The following is a 23,246-nucleotide window of genomic DNA, read 5'->3' as shown; positions in this document are numbered from 1 at the left end:
TACGTAAGTCGAACCTTTGCGTTGGCGCTTCAGAGATTGCTGTATAACAAGTTGTATCGTAAAGAAATGAGCGCAACCACATACGCCACCACATCCATCGCTAGAACTGCAAATTTTCACGTTGATTGCTGACTTGGGATTTATAAGCGATTTTTCTACAGAAATTAATGAAATTTCCTTCGAGGAATGACAAAAATGGGTCACTTTGTTATTTTTAGCACGTAAAAAACTCTATAACTATTCGATATTTTTTCTACCATAGGTTGTACGAGCGAATATCTACTTCTTCGCGCTCGCATTCGAAAATTAACGTAATCATTTGAAATACGGTTATCGCTTACGTAAGTACGGATTTACGTAAGTCGAGACATACGTAACTCGGGGGATGCCTGTACTAGAATAACCTACACACGTATGGGATAACACATTTTTGTCTCGATTTCAGATTTTAAGTCCAGAGGGCAAAGGTCAGGGTCAGCGGGGTCGTTGGAGATAAGCAGGCGGCGGAAGCTGGGTCACTTGTTTTTTCGCGATGCTCAGTGATGCAAGTGGACCTTTGACCCGGGGAGATATATTGGATTATCTTGTCAGTTACTGTATAGCATTGGAAGTGAGCAGAACCAGTGTTGTTATATCCAAACATATTCATTGTTTTTTAAAGTTTGTGAGTGGTTGGTAGCTTGCTGATCTTCGCGAGGTCTTCGAGGCATATTTCCCTTGTATCAATATCAATCTTCAAGTGTGCAGATCTCAACAGTCTTGTTTGAAATGTATTTCAAAAGAGGATACCGAGCTTCTTACCAACATCTCAATCAGTAAGTTGAACTTTAATTATAGAATTGCAAAGTGGGCAGAGAGTAGTGATAGATTTAGATTTTGCGATCCCTCTGTTGTGGAGCATAAGAACATATATATAAGTTTTTGCAGAATTATCACACTGAATATAGGAATTGGCTGCGTAATCCTTCGACATTTCGAAAGCGAGTGTTTGCCAGCAACTCTAAAAAAAATGGATGCCATGCAATTGGAAAGTAATACATGCATTAAAATTTTTTTTTTCACTTTTTGGCCTCGAATATGCAGCAGACCATTTCGGCTTGGGGTGCCAAATTCAAATCCTTGTGACCGTTCCAAGCTGGTTCCAAAGTACTGACTTTATGCAAATGGTACTCAATACCGGTTCCACAGGCAAGAACCGGCAGAACCGAGAACCGGAACCGACCCATCTCTACAATAAAATAATCTTTACAAAAAATAAAACTTAAGGGCAAAATCTGTTAATAAATTTAGAACAAGAGTACAAAAATTATCCCAAAAAATGAATTAAATTGACAAATACCATTTGATGACTTCAAATCATCTTCAATACTAGCCTGTTTCCCTAGTTATGCAACCACATTGACAAAGAAAGATTGTGAGACTGTCGTAAAAGATTTTAACAAAGTATGTTTGTAAATAAATTTTGACACTGGAAAGGGCTGAAGAATAATATCATGACTTTATCTTTAATAGTTCTAAACCCCACGAAAAATGACTCTGCAACTGCTGCTGGAAAAAAGTTCTTAAATATATATAAGGCCCAACATCAATGCCATGGCCTATATGGTAAAGGGTTAGATCCATTAGAAAGCAATTATTATTCACAAATGTTAGAGGCTTAAGGCCTGTTTACACGATACATTAACACGTACGAGTTAATGTACGTTTGCGTGAATGATTTTGGTGGACCGGAACGGAACATGTACTAATGCATGAACCAAATTAGAACAGGTTCTATTTTCTGTGCATGCAACCACAAGTTGGGTGGTTACACGGTGCATTTTGGCGTACATTCTCGCATTCATACATTTAGACATTAACCCGTACGTGTTAATGTACCGTGTAAACAGGCCTTTAATTACGTAATTTCTTATCCTGCCCAACATAGAAATCATCATAAACCCAATCCCACACACTTACAGCACAATAATTTCTATTTTCTAGTCTTTTATCTATTAAGTCTAAACAGAATATTATCACAGAGAAAATAAGTATTTTCACACTTCAAAAATTCAAGAATACTCGTGCGATGAAGATGAGCTTCCATTGGCTGAAAGACTTGACTGATTTCCATGCCTCTATGGAAAGGTCATATATTGTTGGCTCTAAGGTTTCCATGAGGAGTAGATTACTGCTCCATTCTGCTTTCGGGATTGTTGTCATGTATTTTAGACAACATTTCTACATTTCTCCTCCTGTCCTGGAGGCACCTTCAGGTGTTCGAAGATGCCTCTAGGACGGGAAGAGAAACCTCATCTGAAAAACATGGCAGCAATCCTGAAAATTCTCAAATGAAAAGTTTATAACCTTAATGCTTTTGTGGTACATTTAAAAACTAAGGAGGGAGGAGGACCCTAACCCTATGGTTAACAAATGTGTCCTTCAACTTGTATGAACAGTAAAATAGATAAATACAGATAAGCAATGCATGTAATTTTGTTATTGGCTCAGGGCACTTACACAGGACTCTCAGCTGGGCCGATGAATAACGATTCCGAAGTTGATTTTTGGCTGAACATTGATACATTCCTTCATCTCGCTCTGGATCTAAATCATTTATTTTGAGAACATTGTCCTGAATAATATATCTTCCCCTGTCAAAACCTGTCATGTTTTCAGCATCAATAATTTCTCCATTCCGGTACCAAGTATACGTCACATCAGGGATTCCAAAGGCTTCACAAGTCCATGTGAGGGAGGACTTACTGTCCATGTGTTTATCCGTCAGTGGAATGGTGAAGTTAGGTTCAGCTGTAATTTGATCATGCATCAACTTCAGCCAAACAGTCACAGGAAAATAAGTACAATTCTTATTTTACAAATGCAGTGACACTTACCTTGAATACTGAGCAAAACACTATTTTCAATGGCTGCTTTGTCATTAAAAACTCTACAAACATATTCACCTTGGTCTTCAACTTGAACTTTTTGTAATGTTAATACTCTGTTATAATTGGTTAAAACTGCATTATTTGGAAGGTTAGATCCTTTTCTTGTCCAGTTATAGGAAGGAACTGGGCTGCAAGAATGAAAGGAATTGAATCAAACGAAAAGAACGATCAGACATTTACAGTTTTTTAGACATAAAAATGTTGAGAAGAATACTGCATCACAATTAGCTATGTATTTCATTACAATCATTCATAAATATTAGGCGCGCAGCTTAGTTCTCGCTGTATTTTGAATGAAAATACAACTTAATTGTGAAAAAATTGTTATAAATTAGGGATGGGACGTTCAAATAGTGGGAAAGTATAGTAATAGAGGGGAAGGACAGCAGAGGAAGAGGTGGACCAATACTTGGAGGAACCACTTCTTTCACCAGATTCAAGCAATTTCAATATTGGAAAAACTGTGCCAAATTTCCGTGTTTACGGAAACTAGCAAAGAAATATTTAAGTGGGTGAAAATATTAGTTTTTTTTAACAAACACTTAAACTTGTTGTAATGTTGCTTGTGTATTAAAAACTAACATATTTCAGAATTTTATTTGTTTTAATGGCAACTTATTTGCCAAGTTTAAATCTGTTTTTTAGAAGCCAGAACCTTGCTTAAAGAGTGGAATTTTTATTTTTATTAGTACAAACCGTATACCTCCAAATATAGTCCCCCCCCTAATTTTGAGGCTTGAGTTTGGGGGAAAAAAATGGGTTTGAATATAGTCCCCCCTTAACTTTTATCACGGGCATTTTGGGAAAAAAATATTCAGACAAATATAGTAATTTGAGACGTACAACAAAGTCAACAAAGGATCCACCACGACCAGCAATCACTGCTAGAGTCATATATGAAAAACAGCGGGAACTTAGTTGCACACAAAATATCATTCCAAGGTCTGAGAAATAATTACACAAACAACACAATACATTTTATACAACTACAAAGGTGAAGGCCTTCTAGTCTAAAAAATATCTACAGTGCCCAAAAATCTTACGAGCCACCCTTTCAGATGCCTCTTTGGAGTAATGCAGCCAGAAAAATTGAGGTGTGCCCAGCATGATATAAGCACTGGCCAAAGATCCACGAAAACTACCCCAATTCTCACAAAGAATTCCCACAGCCCCAGGCAATCCTGCCCCAAACTCGAGGACTGTAGTCAGCCTGTGAAACAATGCCGCAGATTGACACCAGTGCCTTTCCCAAAGTGTTCCACCTCTGAGGTTAGATACCTAAAGCATTACAAAATCTCATTGAGCCTGCACTCAGAAGCATCATTAGGGGCATAATTGCTATCATGGAGGGAGGTTTAAAATGATGGCCAGATCCACCCCAAAATGAGGAAAATGAAGAAGAAATTGAGTATTGTAGTCTGCATTAGTTTAATGAAACATGTGCAAGGATATTGTCACGGCATGCAGTGATTGATGCTCCTTAATGCATGATGATTGTTCAAATTCAAATACAAAACATAATGGGATGAATATAAGAGAGGTGACAGGTAGGTCTTCTCCCAAAAAGACGATCTATAAATGCAACTAATGGGATTAAAAGAAAGTAACAACTTACTATCCAAAGGCCACACACTCAAGGCGAACATCTTGCCCAGCCACAGGGGCTTCTGGGTAAGCTTTTGGGAAATTGTTGGGAAATTTCAGCTGCTGGTAATTTGCTGAAATAAGGAAAATAAATGAAACAATTGTACAAATCTCGTTTAAAAGATCGCATATATACTACAAATACCTGGCTGGTATTTTTTATAAAACGTTTTACCAAATAGTATAAACAAGACCAAAATACTTAGTTCTCAACAATTAAAGATTTCTAGCAATACATATTTGTAATTCAATTTAATGTGAAAACAAAGAGGGAAGGTCCACTGAAAACGTCACAAACAGACTCATGAAGAGCGACAAGTATCAAGCATGCTTGAGTTCCACCTGATAAGGGACTTACTTAGCCAAGAAAGCAACCATATGTGATGTTACCACATGACTTTACCATGGCCCTTAACCAACACAGCAGTTAAATGGAGAAAAAAGTCTAATTCTGTAGATGCATTATTTTTAGAAATGCATTCACATTTATATAAGTCCAGAGAAAACAAAGCAATTTAAAATTTAAAATAATTGCATTGAGCATAAATATGTCATGTACTTATTAACCAGGATGACCTCCCTTCATGCATAATTCACTTTGGCAACTATTTCCTGTAATTCTCATTGCAGGAAACACAATACCAGTAGAAAAAAAATATTCACACATACTTATGAGAAGAGAAAAGAAACTTACAGTGAGAATTCACCATTAGAGGGAAGAATGGTCCATTGCGCCCTCTACTAGAAGCACTGCTTTGAACATTACAACTGTAATTGCCCCTATCTATATTTTCTAAGGCAGAAAAATACAAATAGCCATCATAGGATACAAAAACACGCTTGTCTTCTTCCACAAAATTTGGAAAATAGTCCCTGGTCCAGTAATACTTGACACCTAAAATAAGAGCATGGAAATAGGATTTATTTTAATTTTTAAATGCATATTTCATAGAATAAATCCATAATTTGGACAAAACTCATGTTCTTACTTGGAAAAAATTGTGGAGGATCACAATACAGGGCTTTTCCCCAATTTTGGTTTCCATTTTCTGCTGATCTCTTCAGATTAAATTCTCCAATGAAACCAAAGGTAAGCACAACACTTTCTGATATGATTGACCCAAATGGATTCGAAGCCTTGCAATGATATGTACCACGATCCTTATCCTGCAAGAAATAAGTAGACATTTCCTTTGAGTAACTGATTAACCTTTTTGAATCATAATTTTAATTAGGGCAATGATTAAATGGATTAATTCAGACCACGGATTACCACATAAGACTTTTCACCACTAGATTGAGAGAATAAATTCATTGATCAAATTTCCAAAGATTCTTCAGAACTCATTTCTCAAAAGTTTGACACAATAGACACTTTTTATTGTGAAGTGTTTTCCTTGGATTTCCATTATGTTGCGCCTACTGTAATGCTGAGGTAGTTTTCTAGAATTTCAATATTGAACGAGTGGTGACTTTATTATGTCCTTCTACCTAGTGTATTGCCCTACAGAAAAAAATTATGTCATATCCGTCAGAAAGTCACTCAGTAGGTAGTGTTGCAAACAAGCACAGTCATTTCACACAATAGTGGAAAAAAGTATCTCAACAAAGGTTGGGCCACCACTTTCAGTCTATGAGGAAATCGGTAACCTACCCAAATATCATGTGACTCTTAGGTCTCATTCATGATGAGGGAAATTCAGACACCCAGAATGGTGTTCTACTTTTCTCGTATATGAAGGAGACAGAATACTTGAGGCTTGCCAACCCCGAGTGTAATTCAAACCTGTCCCATGAATGATGGCTCATTTTGTGACCATTATTTAATGCCTTTGAGATATTTCATCAATCTCTATTCCTTTTCCACCAGTCTCTTCTTCTTAGTCCATAAAATAACGACTTATATTTGAAGGACCAATCAGGGAACAAGTGACTTATGATCAGCATTCATGATGTATTTCGTGCCAAATTATAATGTTAGAATATAACATTGCTATTATGGGTTGCTTAACCCCAAGAAGAAGCAAATATTCCAATATTCAGATCCATTTATGAAATTTGTCACGTGTTTCAAACTCTTTTAATGTAAAGGTGTTTTGCTTTCATAAGAATGTAGCAAAAAAAATGCAAATGATTGCTGCCAGTACCAAACAATTTGAAGAATCAAATCAACTTTTCACCATTGTAAACTCATTTTTCCATCCTACATTGCTGATTAATTAATATTAACTTGCTGAAATACTAACAGAACCTACTTCATTAAAATCGTTACAAAAATACGTGAAACTAACCAATATTCCGGTGCAAAGGCTGGCGAAAAAGTAATGGAGTTACAATAACTCACATAAGTCAGCATTCTACACTTAAAACATTGATATAGTCTAAAAATAAAAAATGATACATGCATCAATGCCCTAACTTCCAGAAAAGTGAATTTGAAATCAAATCATGCTAGAGAGTTTGAAGGCTAAGGGAAATTCTTCTGTGCAGTATTAATTAGGGGAGTAAATTTTACTGCAATGTCAGACATAATGAAACAAAGTATTGATTTTCCCATCCATATTATATTCAGAATGCAGTCTTGAATCTTCCAAAGAAAAGAATCGAAGAAAGGCTTTTAACAGCTACCTAACATTTTAGATTCCAAATTTGGGCTCCATTTCTTAAGACAAATGTGTGCAGCAAACAGGGCCCAGCAGGACACAAAAACATTTAAAGCACTGAAAAAATCAGCAGCAACAAAAAGCCTATCATGGTGGAAGACTTCATGAACATAAAGAAGCAACAATAACTTGAGCAAAATCAGATTTAAAAAAAATCGAAGACACTACTAAAATTAAGGAAGATGATATCCACAGTTTTAGCTGGCCTTGACAGTAACAGCCATCTAAATAGGTTTCAATCTACATTGCAACCTACAGAATTAAAAACATGGCTAAAGAAGTAGCATTGAGTTCAATCTCACACAGTTGTAAACTAGCATGGAATTCATGGGTACAACCAAACTTTTTTAGTGGTGAACTTATGATGATGTACAAGAAAATGTGTAATTCATGCTTCATACATAAAAACATACAAAGGCAAAAGAGTACTCTTAAAAAATTGCTGCTGATAGTCTTGCAGATTTCTAAAATGCAAACAGAACACGTAAATACTTCACAAGATAGTTGTACAATTTGCATTCAAAACAAGTAAGACATAAAGAACATCACAATTATTAGTCACAACAAGCACTGCATGAAATAGTAAAACTAGGTTAGAAAACTACATCCATGTATGCTTGCTGTTCCAATTATTAAGTACAGCTTGCATTTCACAAAGATGCATTCTGAACAGAATTTTAAAAACTATAGGGGCCTCCTCTTAGAATACTTATATTATGTAACTATAGCCATATAATTGCAACTTCTGAAATTGAAGTATGAACAGTTTCCTCATGAAAAAAATTTGAACTACCAAAAGGTTAATATCATTTAGAAATCAGCACATTGACATTTTAAATTAATGCAATTATATAATGATTTATTACAGATATAGCCCAAAGTTTCAAAATGGAGGCAGCGAAACTCCTTAAGAACTCTTAATACTGAAAACTTAATTCTTGTAAATACTTTATAGGTTCATTAAAACATGAAAGATACCTCAGCTGTAAAACAAAACATTAGTGCTTTGAAATGGACACTTACAATACTGCCGTCCAGTGTATGAGACTTTGGATACTAGAAAAAGAAATTTATTCTCACCCCATAGACAAAATTCATAGCTCAAAAAATACAAAGCTGATAATATATAGCCAACATACAACCTGCTCACTTCTGATGGAAATTATGTTGACCATGTTAGTCTCTTAAAAATTTGAAAAGTATGATAAAAGCTCACTAAGTTTCATCAATGTACCATGTATTTTGAGGCTGAGAGTAACTTACCAGTCCCATTGGCATATGGAGCAACTTGATTTAGCTGAATATCACTTATCAAGGTGCACTTAACAAATCATTGCATGTATTTCAAGTGAGATAGACAGAATGGCAAAAAATGAATGAACTACCAAGAGTAGCGACTTTGAGAAATTCCTTTCCCATCCACAGTTTCAGACAGGCCAAAATAGCTGGGAAAAGTAAACTTCATGCCTAGCTATATATACTTGTGTTAAAACCAGGAAACCTCACATTAGAATTTCTCCAATATTCCTGCAGTGGTTTCTGAAGAAACATAGCTTTCTGCTGGTACACGAGGAGTGTACCTGTATGTATGGCTGCCTGATGGGAACTACACCAGACAATACCTAGCCTCCTATTCCATTATACACCTACATCTTTATGAGTCAAATATTACTTGAAATACGGTTAAAATTTTCCCATTTGAAACAAAGGCCATCTTGATAATGTCGGTGGTAAAGGAGTCTTGATAATGACGGTGTAAACGTCGAAACTAGTAGACTCCAAAATATAAGGTTGTGGAATAGTACTGTGTTTTTATTTCACCATGAAAGGCCATCTTTTTGCAGGCCATAAATCCCTTCTGTGCCAATGTCCAACTGCCACCCATCCTTCCAACTCAGCAGCCGTGATATTATACAACATAATGACAACCTTAATTTATCTCCTGAACTAATATTAACATGATTATTGAAGACAATGATATCAAAAAGATTACAAACTAAAAAAAAATGACTAATATATCACATCCAACACCTTACATATGACACCACAGAAAGAAAGTAATTCACACTGGAGTAAGAAATTAATATACTACATATACTTATATTATGTATATATATTCGACAAAAGACTGGATATGTGACACTAAAGGTGGCATTCCATGGAGAGCAATGTACACCACAGAGAGCATCATCATAATACACACACACTTGCAGAAGAAAAACAGAAAATGCACTATAGTGCAGAACTGTAGCTATGACCTAGATAAAGTTTGAATCACCAAGAGATTTGCTGAATTATCAACATCATAACCAATTCTTTATGCAGAGGAGTAGCTGACATGTGACAGCAAGAATGCTCTTGATTCATCATGTGTATCATCGATTTTAAGTTGTACACTGAATATTAACACTTGCTACAGAGATATAGCACAGTATTCATACACATGAAATAAACCACATTTATACCAAGTTCGGGATGTTTATTAATGACAAAAATGCAAATTAATTTGGTAGATGAAAATATCCAATACACAACCTAAAACAAATAAACAATATGATAGCATCATATGGATGAGTCTCACCTGGTCAGGGTTATTGATTATCAATGTTCCACCGCTGACAGTATATCTGCTATCTTTCAGGGGGTCTATTTTCCTGGACACAAGAACGTCGTTCTCAAAGTCTTCTTTAAACCACTCATATGTTGGAGTCGGGTAACCACCTGCCAAACAGCTGCAAATAAGGTATGACCATCTATTACTACGACAATTTCAAAGGATCTCATTTATACCAATGCTCCATTTTTAACAAAGTAAACACATATTCCTATAAAAAAGTATGGCTAGTAAAAAAAGTAAACATACAATACAAAAGCCATTCTCTGCAGGGGCAAAATCATGAACAGAACCCAGAAACAAAAATGTGAGAGATCTGAACATTATTATAGGACCAAGACCCCCTGGGTTAGTTTCATTGGTTCAGCATGATTGGGTTAATGAAAGGAAAGTAAAATGACTTCCTATTATTCCTAACTGTATGACAACATCTCCAAAATATAAAGGGGTTTCTCTTAGAGTAATTCATCATGGGGTTCTCTGTCCCAGTTCTTAATCAAGTACTTCGTATTGATTGCTTCATTTTCAAAAGCAAAAATGATTTTTGTTGGGGTAATATGAATGCTGTCTAAAATAATGCATTCAGTTACCTCTCATTATACTGAACCAAAGGTATCACTATTTAAAGTTAACAATGTAAGTTATGATTAAGGATAATTTAATCAATAGTTTCAGGCATTACATGGTGAAATTACCTAATATAAAACAGCTGCGTAAATTTCCCACCAGCGGTTTCGTAGTAGAGCAACATCAATTTAATCATCCTCAAGAACCAGTGAAACCGAGTACTGAACCAAATTGTTCCTAATTATAGCTATGCTCTTTAGATTCATAAAGATTTTGTAACAAACCAAAACTTTCGATAACTAAGCTGTGCACTGATAACGAAGCCGATTCAAAAACAGCACAGTGATCAGATGATAAATAAGTTAACTGACATGCAAGTTCTCAATAATCAATCCCTCAATGAATGCCTCTTCCCTTATCTTACCCTACCATACTTCCTTTGTTACAGCGCCTGACAGCGATCATATTCTCTTCAGAATAGCTCCATTTTGAGCATACCACAAAAGAGGGTCAAGTCAAAGGTCATTATATCCTCATATCTTTAGGAATTGGGCTAGCTACTGACCTTGACTTACTTAGAGAAGCAGCTGAGTAATCATCTGAGAAGCAATCCCCTATAGTAGGGCTGAGTGGTTTTCTGGTGGACAGGTTCAACTATTCAGTAAATTTTAAAACTGACAGGCCTGTTCACAGTTAGTAAATAAAAATTGAAGAACCGGGAGTCAGCTCTGATCCTGTGCACCAGGGAAGCACTTTTGAAGCACCTATAATTATTAACTTCTCAACTTTCACTTTGCTACTCTCTTCCCCATCTTCGCTGGCAGCCATGCTTGTGAACTTTCTGATCCCCTTTCCGTTGCAAGTTTCCTGAGTAATTGTGGTCACAGATATATATTGGCCAGGAAAGTCTAGAATTGACAGTAGCCCGTATCAAGATGATACCAGTCTTAACTAAATGGGATTTTGTTTACTTTTTATGTTATTTTCTTGGGAACAATTACAAAGACAAAGGGTTACAGTTAGGGTAGTAGGCTGCTCACTCCAAATGCCCACTTAAAGTACTTTAAGCTACACATCTCTTTCTTGGAGGGCCTAAATAATATATGATATAATTTCCAAGGAATGGAAATGGCAGATAATTTATTTGAAATTAAATTGAAAGTAGAGATGGGTCGAAAAGCAGATTTCTCAAATTCGAATATTAAATCATTGCTTGAATATTCGAATACTAAACGATGAATGCGGGCATGTTTGACTCGGTTGCCTATGCAGTAGGAAACACAGGATTTTGGGGAGTAATTTTGATTTCCTTTAAAGGATTCGAACAGGAATTTATCTGATTAATGGAATATTTTAATTTTATGGAAACAATTGGGCATATAGTTGATTCAACTAGCATCTCTTTCAAATATTCTAAGGGGACACACCACCTTGCGAAAAATGATTGCATGCCGTCTCGGCATTTACACTGCTACGATGGATTCCTGTCTGATGTATACATTCTTATCTACCAAACGCCATTTCAGCAGCACGCCCATCTGATACTTGGCTTCATCCAACTTCTTATTTTCAACAAGTAGCTTACTTTACCCCACTCCTACACTGTCAAGTGCTAGCGGACAATGCGAGGCATTTTGCAAAATATACACGCTTCTCCACCGGATTTTCTTCTTCAATTATTTTCAGTCCATCTTTGGAAGTTCTCACGAGATAAGCAAATGAATTGGAACTGCTAGCAGGGAGAAACCAAATATCCTGAGAAAATATCCCTTCATCTGTGACTGTGACAATAGAGATTTATAGCACAACTCATAAATTGTAACTTGATATATGTTTTCGGAAAAAAATACCGCATCAACTTGGGAGAAGCTCTGCTGCTCATATCAAGTCTCGCCAGAATGCTAAGTCTATGTCGTACTTTGACATTTATTTCCTCGCATAAAATGTTTAAATAAAGTCAGAAATGCGTCGCGTTTGGTCTTATTCTTTTTTAAATTATGCGCACATTACTAATATTTCAATCCAATAAAGGTGTAATATCAATTGCCAAAAGTCAGTGCTAGACACCTTTTGGGCTAATAGGTGATTCATGCAGCAGTTGACCTCCAGAAACTGGGAACTTTGAAGCAGGTAGGCTGAAAAAGGTCAGTGGGTGAGAAAAGGGGGGCACGAAACACATTTCTATTGTTCTTCTGTAACTTGATATTTTTTCGAAGCTAAGGTCTTCGTAATATGATCCCTGCACGAGCTGGGACCTATTTTTTATTTCAGAGAAGAGGAAAGCCTCAGAGGGGGGGCTAAAGCTGAATGGAGGGGGATAGCGGATCTTGGGAAATGCGCTAATGTAACTAACCCACGGTACTCATGCAGCAGTTGACCTCCAGAAATGGGGAACTTCGAAGCAGGTAGGCAGAAAAAGGTCAGTGGGGGAGAAAGAGGGAAGGGTGATACACGATTATATTATTCTCTTGTAACTTTATATTTTCTTTTGAAACTTTTCATTTACGTTATTCGTAATACGAACCCGAGCGAGCTGGGACCTTTTCACCTTTTGTTTGATTTCGGAGAGGAGGAAAGCGTCGGAGGCCGAGGGCTGATGGATGGAGGGGGTAGTGGATTTTGGGAATTGTGCTACGTAGTTACTATCCCACAGCACTGGGGTTCTCATTGTGGGGGAAACTGGCGATTTTCAGATTTTTTTCACCCAATCATTTTCGTTTCCTCACGTCGTACTCTTTTCACCGCTCTAATCTGCGAATTTGATGTAGTTCGTCAACTTGCCTATAATGGCGCTGCATGCACTAAAGGAATAGATTTCTTTACAATTTTCCGAGTCAACTGCCAATGACAGCGTGCGACAGTGTACGGAGCGAAATTAAAAGTATTCGAGAGCGTACCTTTAGCATAATTATTCGAGACCTCGAATATCGAATACATTTTTGAGTATTCGAGTATTCGCGGATACTATTCGCACATCTCTAATTAAAAGTATGTGACAAATTTGGAAGTACTTCAAGGATAAAATCTCTCCTAATTCAAAATATTCCTGCACAGAAGTACGTATACCTAGTAATAAATGGCAGGGACTCCATGACCTCGATTTAAATATTTTTTTTAAATTATTAATCATAGACCTTTTGGCAGCATACAGCCAATCACTCGAAATAACATAATTCTTGCCTTATACCGTACTCACTAATATGAGCTACTACTGTATTTTATATTGCAACATGAGGCAGTTTTCATCAACAAAATAATTCTTGCCTTATACCCTACTCACTAATATGAGCTACTACTGTATTTTATATTGCAACATGAGGCAGTTTTCATCAACAAAACTTGTTACAGCATTTCGTAAGCATAGCACTAACAAAACATGTGGTAATAAGCAACTAGGGCGGAAAAAAGAGATGGATCGCGTAGCAGATTTCTCGAACTCGAATATGAATTGGAATATTAAATCATAACTCGAATATCTCGAAGACCTCAAATAATAGAATTGCGCAAAGCATGTTAAACATTATTCTTATATTTCACTTGACTAATGTCCAAATAAAAAAGTATTTATCAAATACATTTTAAAAATCTACTTTTTTATTTTGAATAAATTCCCCACATTGATTGCTGTTGCTTTACATCAGCTATTTTGAGTTGCTCTTTTCCTAAGGTATCTGTTTTCGTTGGGTGACTTTGTTTAAGCAGACTTGTCATCTCCAAAGCCAACTGATTTGTTATCATCTCAACTTTATTTGAATCTTGGAAATCACTGATTTTGAATCATACATAAAAAATTGTGGCAAAAGTGAATAATTGTTCTTTTTCCAGAAATTCATACCAACTTTTACTGGAAAACAGCAAATCATCAACAAAACCTTGTATGACTATGCGAAAACTTCTTAGTTTCTAGGAAATTAATAATGCTATTCAAAAGGGAGATAACTTAAGAAACTGTGACTGCACTTCAACTAGCAAGAAATGTAGCTCCTTTAAAAACATCCAGAACATCAATCAATGGCTTGATAGTCTTCGCACTGTGTTGGAGTTATGTCTACATTAAAACTCACATTAGAGGCAGCTAATGTTATTGCTTGCTTCTGTTCCAGAAGATGCCTCATCATTTAAAAAAGGGAGTTCCATCTTCTGGGTTCATCCTGGATGAGCTTAGAATGAGAAGTGGTGAAAATAATTTTTTGAATGTTGGTGTATTGATGTATTCAGCCAGGGACCCACGCTTATGCTGTTTTTTACTATTGTTTTGATGAATATTTCGATCCTTTTTCAAATTTTACGCGTCAATGCGGAGCCGCCGTTCGGCATAAAGAATCAAAACTAACATCAGGGAAAGCCTGCATCCTTGCAGTCTTCGAATTCGTGATGATTGGAACTTCCCGATGAGTGGAACAGTTCGGGAGCAGTAGCAATATGCGTAACGGAAGGTACCCCAAAAGTCAATTTCCAGCCAGTTTTATTATTTTTGACAGGTTTCACGGGGGACACCGGCGATTTTCAGATTCTCCCCCGATCATTTGCGGTTCCCCATGTCGAACGATATCTTTTCACCACTCTTATCCGCGAATTTGACATAGTTCGTCAACTTGCCTAAAACAGCGCTGCATGCACTAAGTGACTATAGTCCTCTACGTTTTTCTGAGTCAACTACCAATGACGTGCATGCGACAGTGCATGGCGCGAAATTCAAAGTATTCGAGATCGTACTTTGAGCATAATTATTAGAGATCTCGAGTATTGTATACTTTCTAGTATTCGAGCATTCGCGGATACTATTCGCGCATCTCTAGTGAAAACATCAAGGAGTAAAAATTATCCTTTGTTGTCATCAGTAAGCAAAGCCCGTCTTCATTCTAATGCTCAAGGAGGAGACTGCAGCCTATTAACTATGAATGCCATCTTAGGGTTTATGTGATGCTCTAGGTCTGATCCTAGTTAAAGGTACTCCTGAGGTAGCAAAATGATTCCACAAGCTCCTAAGTCTATTCTTTGAGGTGGATATTTTGGTCAATGCTTTCTCTTGCCTGCACATCAGTACAGCAAACTCCCAATTATCCGCGCTAATGATGGGGAGAGGCGGCATGAATAATTGGAAAACACGAATAATGCAAACTTTCACTTCCATTTCTTTTAATTTACATAATTTGTGTAAATAAAACAATCTATCTTTATTTACGCACATTGCCTGTTATTTTAGATTGCTTTACAGGATCATTTTGAGCTTTCTTTTCCTGACCGGGATCTTTTTAGTGGCGATGACGTGATTGTACTCGTGTAACACCTGGTTTCTGAAAACCACACGACAATGGCTGCGATATCACGAATTCAGAAAAGTCGTAGGCAAGAATGCTTCAAAACCACTGGGTGACGTTGGAAACTACACTGTCAGGCACTAAGCCGTGTGATTGCATCTAACACAAGTTGCCCAGGATGCAACTGCTGCGGGACCCGGATCCATGATCACTGAGAGCAATTGCGCACCGTGATGCTTGGAAAAGAGGAGCATGGAACTACCGTGAAGGCAACAGGCATGCAATAATGGCATCGCGCAGCAGCAGTTTTATGAAACCAGGACTTATGGGAAATTTTCGATGCAAGCGAGTGCCTGGGCATTACTCACGCTATCTCAACTTCCACCTCCCCCACTGCTTTCAATTCTACTATTCCCTTCCTCTCCAGCTTTACCTTGACAAGTCACGGCCCAAACATGGCCGAGTGCACAAAATCTCCCACTCCTTTGGGATGCAATGAACCACATGTGAGGCCACAGCAATAATTGGACATTCACGATATGAACTTTACAATTAAAGATCTCAGATAAAATTTATCTTAATTTTCAACTGGTTAATCATTGAAGATTCTTCTAAAATTAATCAAGCTTTTTTTCTAATGCTGACTGTCGTCAGCAAAGCTAGAACAGACGTCCAAGTAAACTAGAAACATTCCTTGTCAGCAAATAAATATAATAATTCCTTTTAGAAAGGGGATTCTAATAGAAATAATAATCTTGATGCAGTCTTGCATTAAAATTCAAATATCCTGGTCCTTTAGCACACAATTTTATTTTTTTATAAAGATTGCAGAAAACATCAAAGGAGTGTGAACTTATGCACGGATAATCCGCTACACGGATAAACCACAGCCGGATAATCAGGAGTTTGCTTAGTAGATATAACATGATAGATAAAATGTTTGCCCGATAGAGCCGAAACTAGGCAAAAACAACAGAGAATGACTCTAAAATCATGCATTTTTCAATTCTCATACACCCTCCTAATGAAAGGCCACAAAGTAAGGAGTCTATTGGCCAGGAGGCCAAAAATTTTTTAGACTAATTTTGATATACGTCCCCAACTTTTTCCAACTAGCAAAAATTACGGAGAATAAAAAACTACATTTTTCAGATCTACCCAAATGAACACCTCGGCCTCACATAAAAATCTTGAAAAAAAAATTCTCTATATAGTGTATATTTAGGAATGCATCCCCATGTTACTGACATAGAAAAAACACACCTTCCAAAAACAGTATAAAAAAATTTGGCCATTAAAGACTTCATGGGGTTTAAAATAGCTAGCAATAAAAAAACCCCTTCCGAAAATAGCTTTGTTACAAAACACTGGTTTCGAACTAAAAATCAATGCACAAGAAGAAAACAATTTGCCGTTATTTTTAAGAACCTAGAACTGGTTTGGTATTTCCCATACTGCCCAGTCCTAATTAGGAGGAGGTTCTTCCCAATGCTATCCCTTGTCCCAGCTGGGATTATCAACACTTTTGCAAGGGGGAGAGGTAAATGAGAAGCCTTGAAGCCACCACCTACCAATGAGAGGTATTCGATTGAAAGACTAAAAGAGGAGGGAAATTTACAAACATATAGGGCTGTGTTCCGTAGGTTTGAGCAACAAAAAATAGCGTCTTTTGAGGTCAGAATCTTGAAAATTCAAAAGAAAAAATATTTCAAAATTCAAAACTTGTTTAATTTGACACTCTATGCTCACATTAATTTTGAGATTTGGCCATGATAGATTTCTCAGTGATTAAGGGTGTTCACTTGACCCTTTCCTGGTAGTATGACATGGAAAGGATGAGGTTAGCCTCCAACAAGTTTTAATTTTTAGTGAAATTTCCAAATTAGTCTTTTAGGTTGCTAAATCTGGCAACTATGTACCTCCATTTCTGTGGTCATTCCCTACGTGCATGTTTGGCACCGAGATAGCAGTTTATCAATTGGTGTCACTAACTTATGTAATGTAAGTTACACATTTTCAAAGTTTTTTTAGGTTACTGAGTCAAACACAACCCACGTACAGTGATCATTTCCTAGCGTGTGTAGCCCAAATATGTATAATATTTAGGCTTATATACACATCTAATCATATTTTGTTATTTAGTCATAAACCTTCTCCCTATAGGTTGCTAAATTCATCAAGATTTCACTGCCTTTGAATGAAATATTTTGATCTCAGATTGATAATGATGAAGTATTACCAAATATGCAGAGATACAATTAAAATTCTGAACTTAAAAATGACATTGATCACTTAATTATAGAAATCCACAAGCCATATTGACAAAAAAAAAACATGCAATAAGTTAAATATACCTCATGGTGACATCATTGACGACACTTTTCCTGTACAAATCAAACACAGCATTCACAGGTTGCTTGAGGAAGAACGGGCCTCTGGGAATACTCTTAGGATCTTCCACGTCAAATCCATACTGATATGTACGATCGTCCACCGCTAAGTAGTGCAGCCGGGTGATGAGAGCTTCGCATATGTACAGCAGTGGTTCATCTCCTGTTACTTTCAAGAAACCCCACTTCTTCTGTCTTTCATCGAAGCTGAAATGAGAAAAATAGTTGTCATGCATTTCATAATGTAAGTATTACTGACACAACTTCTAATAGTATGACATCAATCCCTTTAAGAACACCTATTTTACAGGTGATCAAGAATTGTAGAAAACTGATTACAGTTAGAAGTAATGCAGATTGCATTGAAGGTTTTCAGTATTCTCACACAGAGATCTAGTAATAAAATTTGAACGTCAGGTATGATAATGACCTGTTCATACACTAAAAAGCATAAATACCAGGTCCACTAAGAGAGGATTTCGGGGCCTTTTGCCCCAGTACCCATTGGTATGAAGCCTTAAACAAATACTCTTACCATTCTTGTAGTTAGGGGAAAAACAAAATCTCTCTGCCGATCCAAAATTCTTAGGATGCCCTTGAAAACTTCCTGACATTAGTTAAATGGATAATCAACAGAGTTGGTTCCAGCATTGAGACATAAGAAGATGATGGTGGGAAAAGCAGGAACAAAACACTAACTCTTCATTGCAATCCTAAAATAACTATACGCACAATATAAATATCAACCAAAGGATAACAAACATGTATCATTAGTGGCTGTATCCAATTACATACCCACAAGTTCATTTAACAGATAATTACTAGCACATGCTAAAATTCTATTCACTTACTTCAATCCATACTTGTTCAATTGATTCAATAATTCTTAAGATATGACCAACAACAGTCGTATATACATACAAAAAGCATAAATGATTAACTCTTAAAGGTAACGTTATAAATCATAGAGTTGAGTCTAAATACCGAATGCTACCTTACCTATAAACAAGGTAATCTTTCTTATAAACTGCCTCCTGGTTAGGTAAAAATGCTGCATCCATGTTTATGAGCTGGGAGCTATCACCCTCATTCACCCAATAGCCGGCACTTTGTTGATGAGCTCCAAAGTACCATTGTCGATGCTGTGGATCCCTCCAAAGAAGCTGATGAATTAAAAACCCATGTTCCTCCAAACTACTGACACTGGCCAGGTCTGAATCGTAAGCCTATCAATGCATAAAAAGTTAATTGTATCACCAAATATCTTAGAACAACATCAAAAAACACATGAATAGGACATAGTACAGGGAAATAAAAAAGGTACCTGACAGTTTTTGCGAGCTTCGTTCCTAGCTCTGAGAGGTGACTTTATAAAGCGATAACACGATGACTGAAATTGAACCCAATGCTCTGGACACTGCAACTCAGACTCTCTTTGTGGAGAGGCAGGTAAGGAAGCGCATAGCAGAACTACGCAAATTGTGAGCCACTTCATCATGAAGACCTGAATGAGAAAGAAGAAAACGACATGTACGTCCAGTGCAACAAGTGCATAAATCATCGAACTCGACAGAAAAGACTTCACAACACAGTTCTATTAACTATTCCAAGCGTAAATATAAATTAACACCGAGCATTAGTCACCAGAACCAACACCTATGTGATATAATTTATCTCATTCCAAAAAACTACAGAAATAACAACGATGAAACTTCAGAGACTCTATTTAATGTTTTTTGGCATTTGAGTTCTTAAGTGATCACTGGAGTGAGCTGCTAAAATTCCGCATTAATAGTCATGAAAAAATTGTGAGACGTAATAATTTCCACCAAGACAGTTGAAAAGTGAAGTATAACAATTAAATCATCACACCGTAAATAAAAGCGGTTAGGCTAATTCCTTGAATCCAAGACAAACAATTACAATACTTACTTAAATGAAGTCAACACATTCCTTTCCACATGCAAAAATTATGCCACTGCGAAGTCCTTATTTTTCAAATAACACCTTGCTAGGAGAAAAACACCAGCGGATGATTAACTCACCTAAGGGAGTGGCTTGTCTCGCGAGGTAGGCCAGCCGTTACAGCAACTTACTTTGGCGCTAAAATAAAAATAAAACTGAAAGAGAAATACCATTTTGAATATATATTTACTCCCCAAGCCTTTTTCACGAGTTGCATTGAAATTGTTTATGATATTTATTTACCTACTGGGCAGCATTAGCCGCCTCCCAAATAAATAACCAAACAATGAATAAAAACATATGCCTATCGCAGGTATGATGAAAGAATCCAGTAGAGGCAACGTAAGAAAGAGAAATATATGACGTCATCAGTAAGATACCACTGTAACCACGTGACTTGTGGACAAGTTTCTCCGAAGGCGTCAGGGAATCGCACGTTTATGTGCGAACTTCTGAAGATAACGCCATAAAAACATGCCTATAACCTTAAACCGCTAATAATTCAGTAGAATATATTCCTTTTATGCGTTCAACGCAACAGTTTTAGCAAAAAATGATATTTCTGTATGAGTCAATATGAGCGTTTGAAGTTGATTTCTTTCATTTATTTCTTAGAAATTTGGTGGACACACTATTAATAACAATCACATGTAATATTTAATTTTGAATGAATCGCCAAAAATAATACGAAATTTTATTTTGTAAATATTTGAATTAATCAATCTATATCAACGGAATTATTTCAAGCTAGTTACATTATAAATTTGAAAACCACTCGATATATTCATCCATATCTTGTAATAACGTTTTTAAAATACCTTCATTCTGTTTCCAAGTTATTTGTACCACTCATACTTTGCGTCACGCTTTTCTTTGAAAGTTCTGTTTGGGGTCATTTCATTTTCGAAATCAAGGTTCAATGATTCAATGGGCTAGGGTCCCACTCTCTTCAGAATATTCCGCAATTTATCAATAAAAATGAATGCATTGTGCAAAACTCGGATCCTAAAGAATTAAAAATTTGATCACCTCTGTAACCTGCATGGTGTACATTTTTTTTTACTTTCTGAAATTATATGAATTTGGCATGCTGAAATAAAATGGAGGTTATTATCAGATTTAGCACTTAAAAATATATAGGAATCCATCACCATAAACCAGAAATACAAAAAACGTCAGTTTGTTTATGTGATGCACCCTCGCTCCTTCCCTCCCCCTTCCCCACTTCAAAAATATAAACATCCGTCAGTTATTTTTTTGTAATGCGGTGGTTGAAATTACGCACCGCATATTAGCAATGAACAGGTTTTATTAATAATATTGTTTAATTATTTATAAATTAGTAATTGTTGTTAAATAATTAAATAGAATAATTAAATATTTTTAGAAATATTAATTTCAAATTTCGCCGCCCCTAGAAATCTGCCACCCACGGCACGTGCTCCCTCTGCCCCACCTCAAGGCCTGTATTATAGGTCATTTTTTGCAAATTTTATTTATTTAAAATTTGTACAGAATAATTATGCTCTCAAATGTGAGTAGAGTCCTAGTTAATTGCTAAAAAATTAAAATTAAAAATGTTTTGTCAATTTTTCTTCAAGAAATATTGTCAACAAATCTCAGATTAAGCGCCTCAAAAATCATTGAAAGAGGAAGAAATCTAAGCAACACCAAAACCTCCCAAGAAACCTAAATTTTGACTTGGTTGATTTCCAATGCCATTTCACCCCGCCTGAAAGAGCTTTCCAGATGGATGCATTTTGTTCACTCGCGGACGAAATCTAGCACGGGAGGCGTCGTGCTCACAATCAGTTCATCAAAGCACATTTAGAAGAGCAACATGTACGCTTCCAATTAGATCGCTCCTCAGAGAATCCTAAGCGATTATTTTAGGCATTAACCGCTGATTTGTGAACGGCGGCGTTCCATTACCGAGTCACCCGCAAGTGCGAAAATTCCGCTCTGTAAAAACTCATTTGTCTTTACCGGGATCCGGGTGAGTATCTTCCTGACACAAGTCAGGTATTCTTTCAGTTCCACTCATAGGGCATCGTTTCCTATCTTAATAATTTAACGCAGAGGAAAAATATACCATAGTAGTATATATATGTATTATAAGTGGTGGAAACACCTGACACAATTCCAGGAGATTCAGATTCAAATCACGATCAAGGAAATGATTTTTTCTCAATGGAATTTTCTGAATCCTCAGGGAGTTCGGTAATACAGTACACATTGGCGTGAATAGATTGGGGGGGGGGATGGCGAATACAAGGATAGATTAAGTAATTTTAAACGAAGACACCCCATGATATTTTACATTCAAAATAAATCATCATCATGATCAGTCATCTATCTGAAGACTGGTTTGATGCAGCTCTCTCCTCAACTAACCTATCAGCTGGACCTTTAACGAGGATATGATTCTTCTGTTTTAAATTTTTATTTTTTCCTGCTTTACACACTTCGAGAGCCGCCGCTTCTCCGCCACTCCTCGGACATTAGGAAGGATCGGAAAAATCGATTTTTTTCAAATCCATCTGGCCCAATGAAACAAAGTTGTGGGACCGATCAAAAATAAGGCCTGAAAATTTGAGACCTCTAGGTTAACCCCTGACCCTCGCTCAAATGCAATTTAGGGGGGGAGGGTCAAAATTCGAAAAATATAATATTTTATGGTCATTCCCTATAGATTTTTCCGAGTCACTGCTCTTCCAGGGCAAAAATTTCGTGCATTTTGACGTATCTGCCACTGTTTAGCCACAAAATGACTAATTTGAGTCCGCGCCCGCGAATAAAATATTCCAACGCCCACGCAGCGTCGCGGATACAAGAGCAGCAAGCCGATCCCGTCCCCTCCCCGCTCGCTTCTCCCCCTCCCACTCCTCGAATACAGCAAAATTCATCCCGCGTGTGCTGCTAGGAGGGCGTTTATCTTTGATAATATAAATCGGAAGATGGTAGAAGGTAAAAAAGGATGCGTTGTGAGACGACTTGTCCCTTATTTGGCGCCTCGTCGGCGTTAAACAAATCGATGTTACGAACTTTTAGAGAAGTGATGAAATATTTTTTGATGTGCGAACGTAGGAAAGGAGCCTAAGGTCTATGAAGAGGCCGCTCGAGTGGCTATAAAGGTGTGCGAACTATGGTGACGTGCTTCTCTTCCATTATGAATGTGACTAAATGGATTTAGCGGTACCACAGGAAGTACT

The 23,246-nt window shown here is 36.8% G+C and overlaps 2 protein-coding genes across 5 annotated transcripts in view; one reads left to right on the top strand and one right to left on the bottom strand.

Moving 5' to 3' along the window:
- Positions 1 to 20,332, bottom strand: part of LOC124171700 (contactin) — a 55,732-nt gene extending 35,400 nt beyond the window's left edge. For 2 of the 3 annotated variants that reach the window (XM_046550956.1, XM_046550958.1), the window contains exons 1-11: positions 20,278 to 20,332; positions 20,115 to 20,189; positions 19,394 to 19,573; positions 19,069 to 19,295; positions 18,034 to 18,276; positions 9,819 to 9,969; positions 5,564 to 5,741; positions 5,269 to 5,469; positions 4,546 to 4,648; positions 2,877 to 3,058; positions 2,500 to 2,790 (exon numbers count right to left, since the gene is read on the bottom strand). In XM_046550956.1, the coding sequence (XP_046406912.1) occupies positions 2,500 to 2,790; positions 2,877 to 3,058; positions 4,546 to 4,648; positions 5,269 to 5,469; positions 5,564 to 5,741; positions 9,819 to 9,969; positions 18,034 to 18,276; positions 19,069 to 19,295; positions 19,394 to 19,567 (1,750 nt within the window). In that variant the 5' untranslated portion in view covers positions 19,568 to 19,573; positions 20,115 to 20,189; positions 20,278 to 20,332. The other variant, XM_046550957.1, reaches the window with a different exon arrangement.
- Positions 9,897 to 23,246, top strand: part of LOC124171701 (trypsin-4-like) — an 86,305-nt gene continuing 72,955 nt past the window's right edge. The window contains exon 1 of one of the 2 annotated variants that reach the window (XM_046550959.1): positions 9,897 to 9,980. The gene's annotated coding sequence lies outside the window, so the exon portion shown is untranslated. Of the gene's footprint in view, positions 9,981 to 18,225; positions 18,314 to 23,246 lie in introns of those variants that run through there. The other variant, XM_046550960.1, reaches the window with a different exon arrangement.

This window comes from Ischnura elegans, chromosome X (assembly GCF_921293095.1).
Source record: "Ischnura elegans chromosome X, ioIscEleg1.1, whole genome shotgun sequence".
Classification (NCBI taxonomy): domain Eukaryota; kingdom Metazoa; phylum Arthropoda; class Insecta; order Odonata; family Coenagrionidae; genus Ischnura; species Ischnura elegans.
Note: the sequence above shows the minus strand (reverse complement) of the source record. Positions and strands in the feature narration are given on the sequence as shown.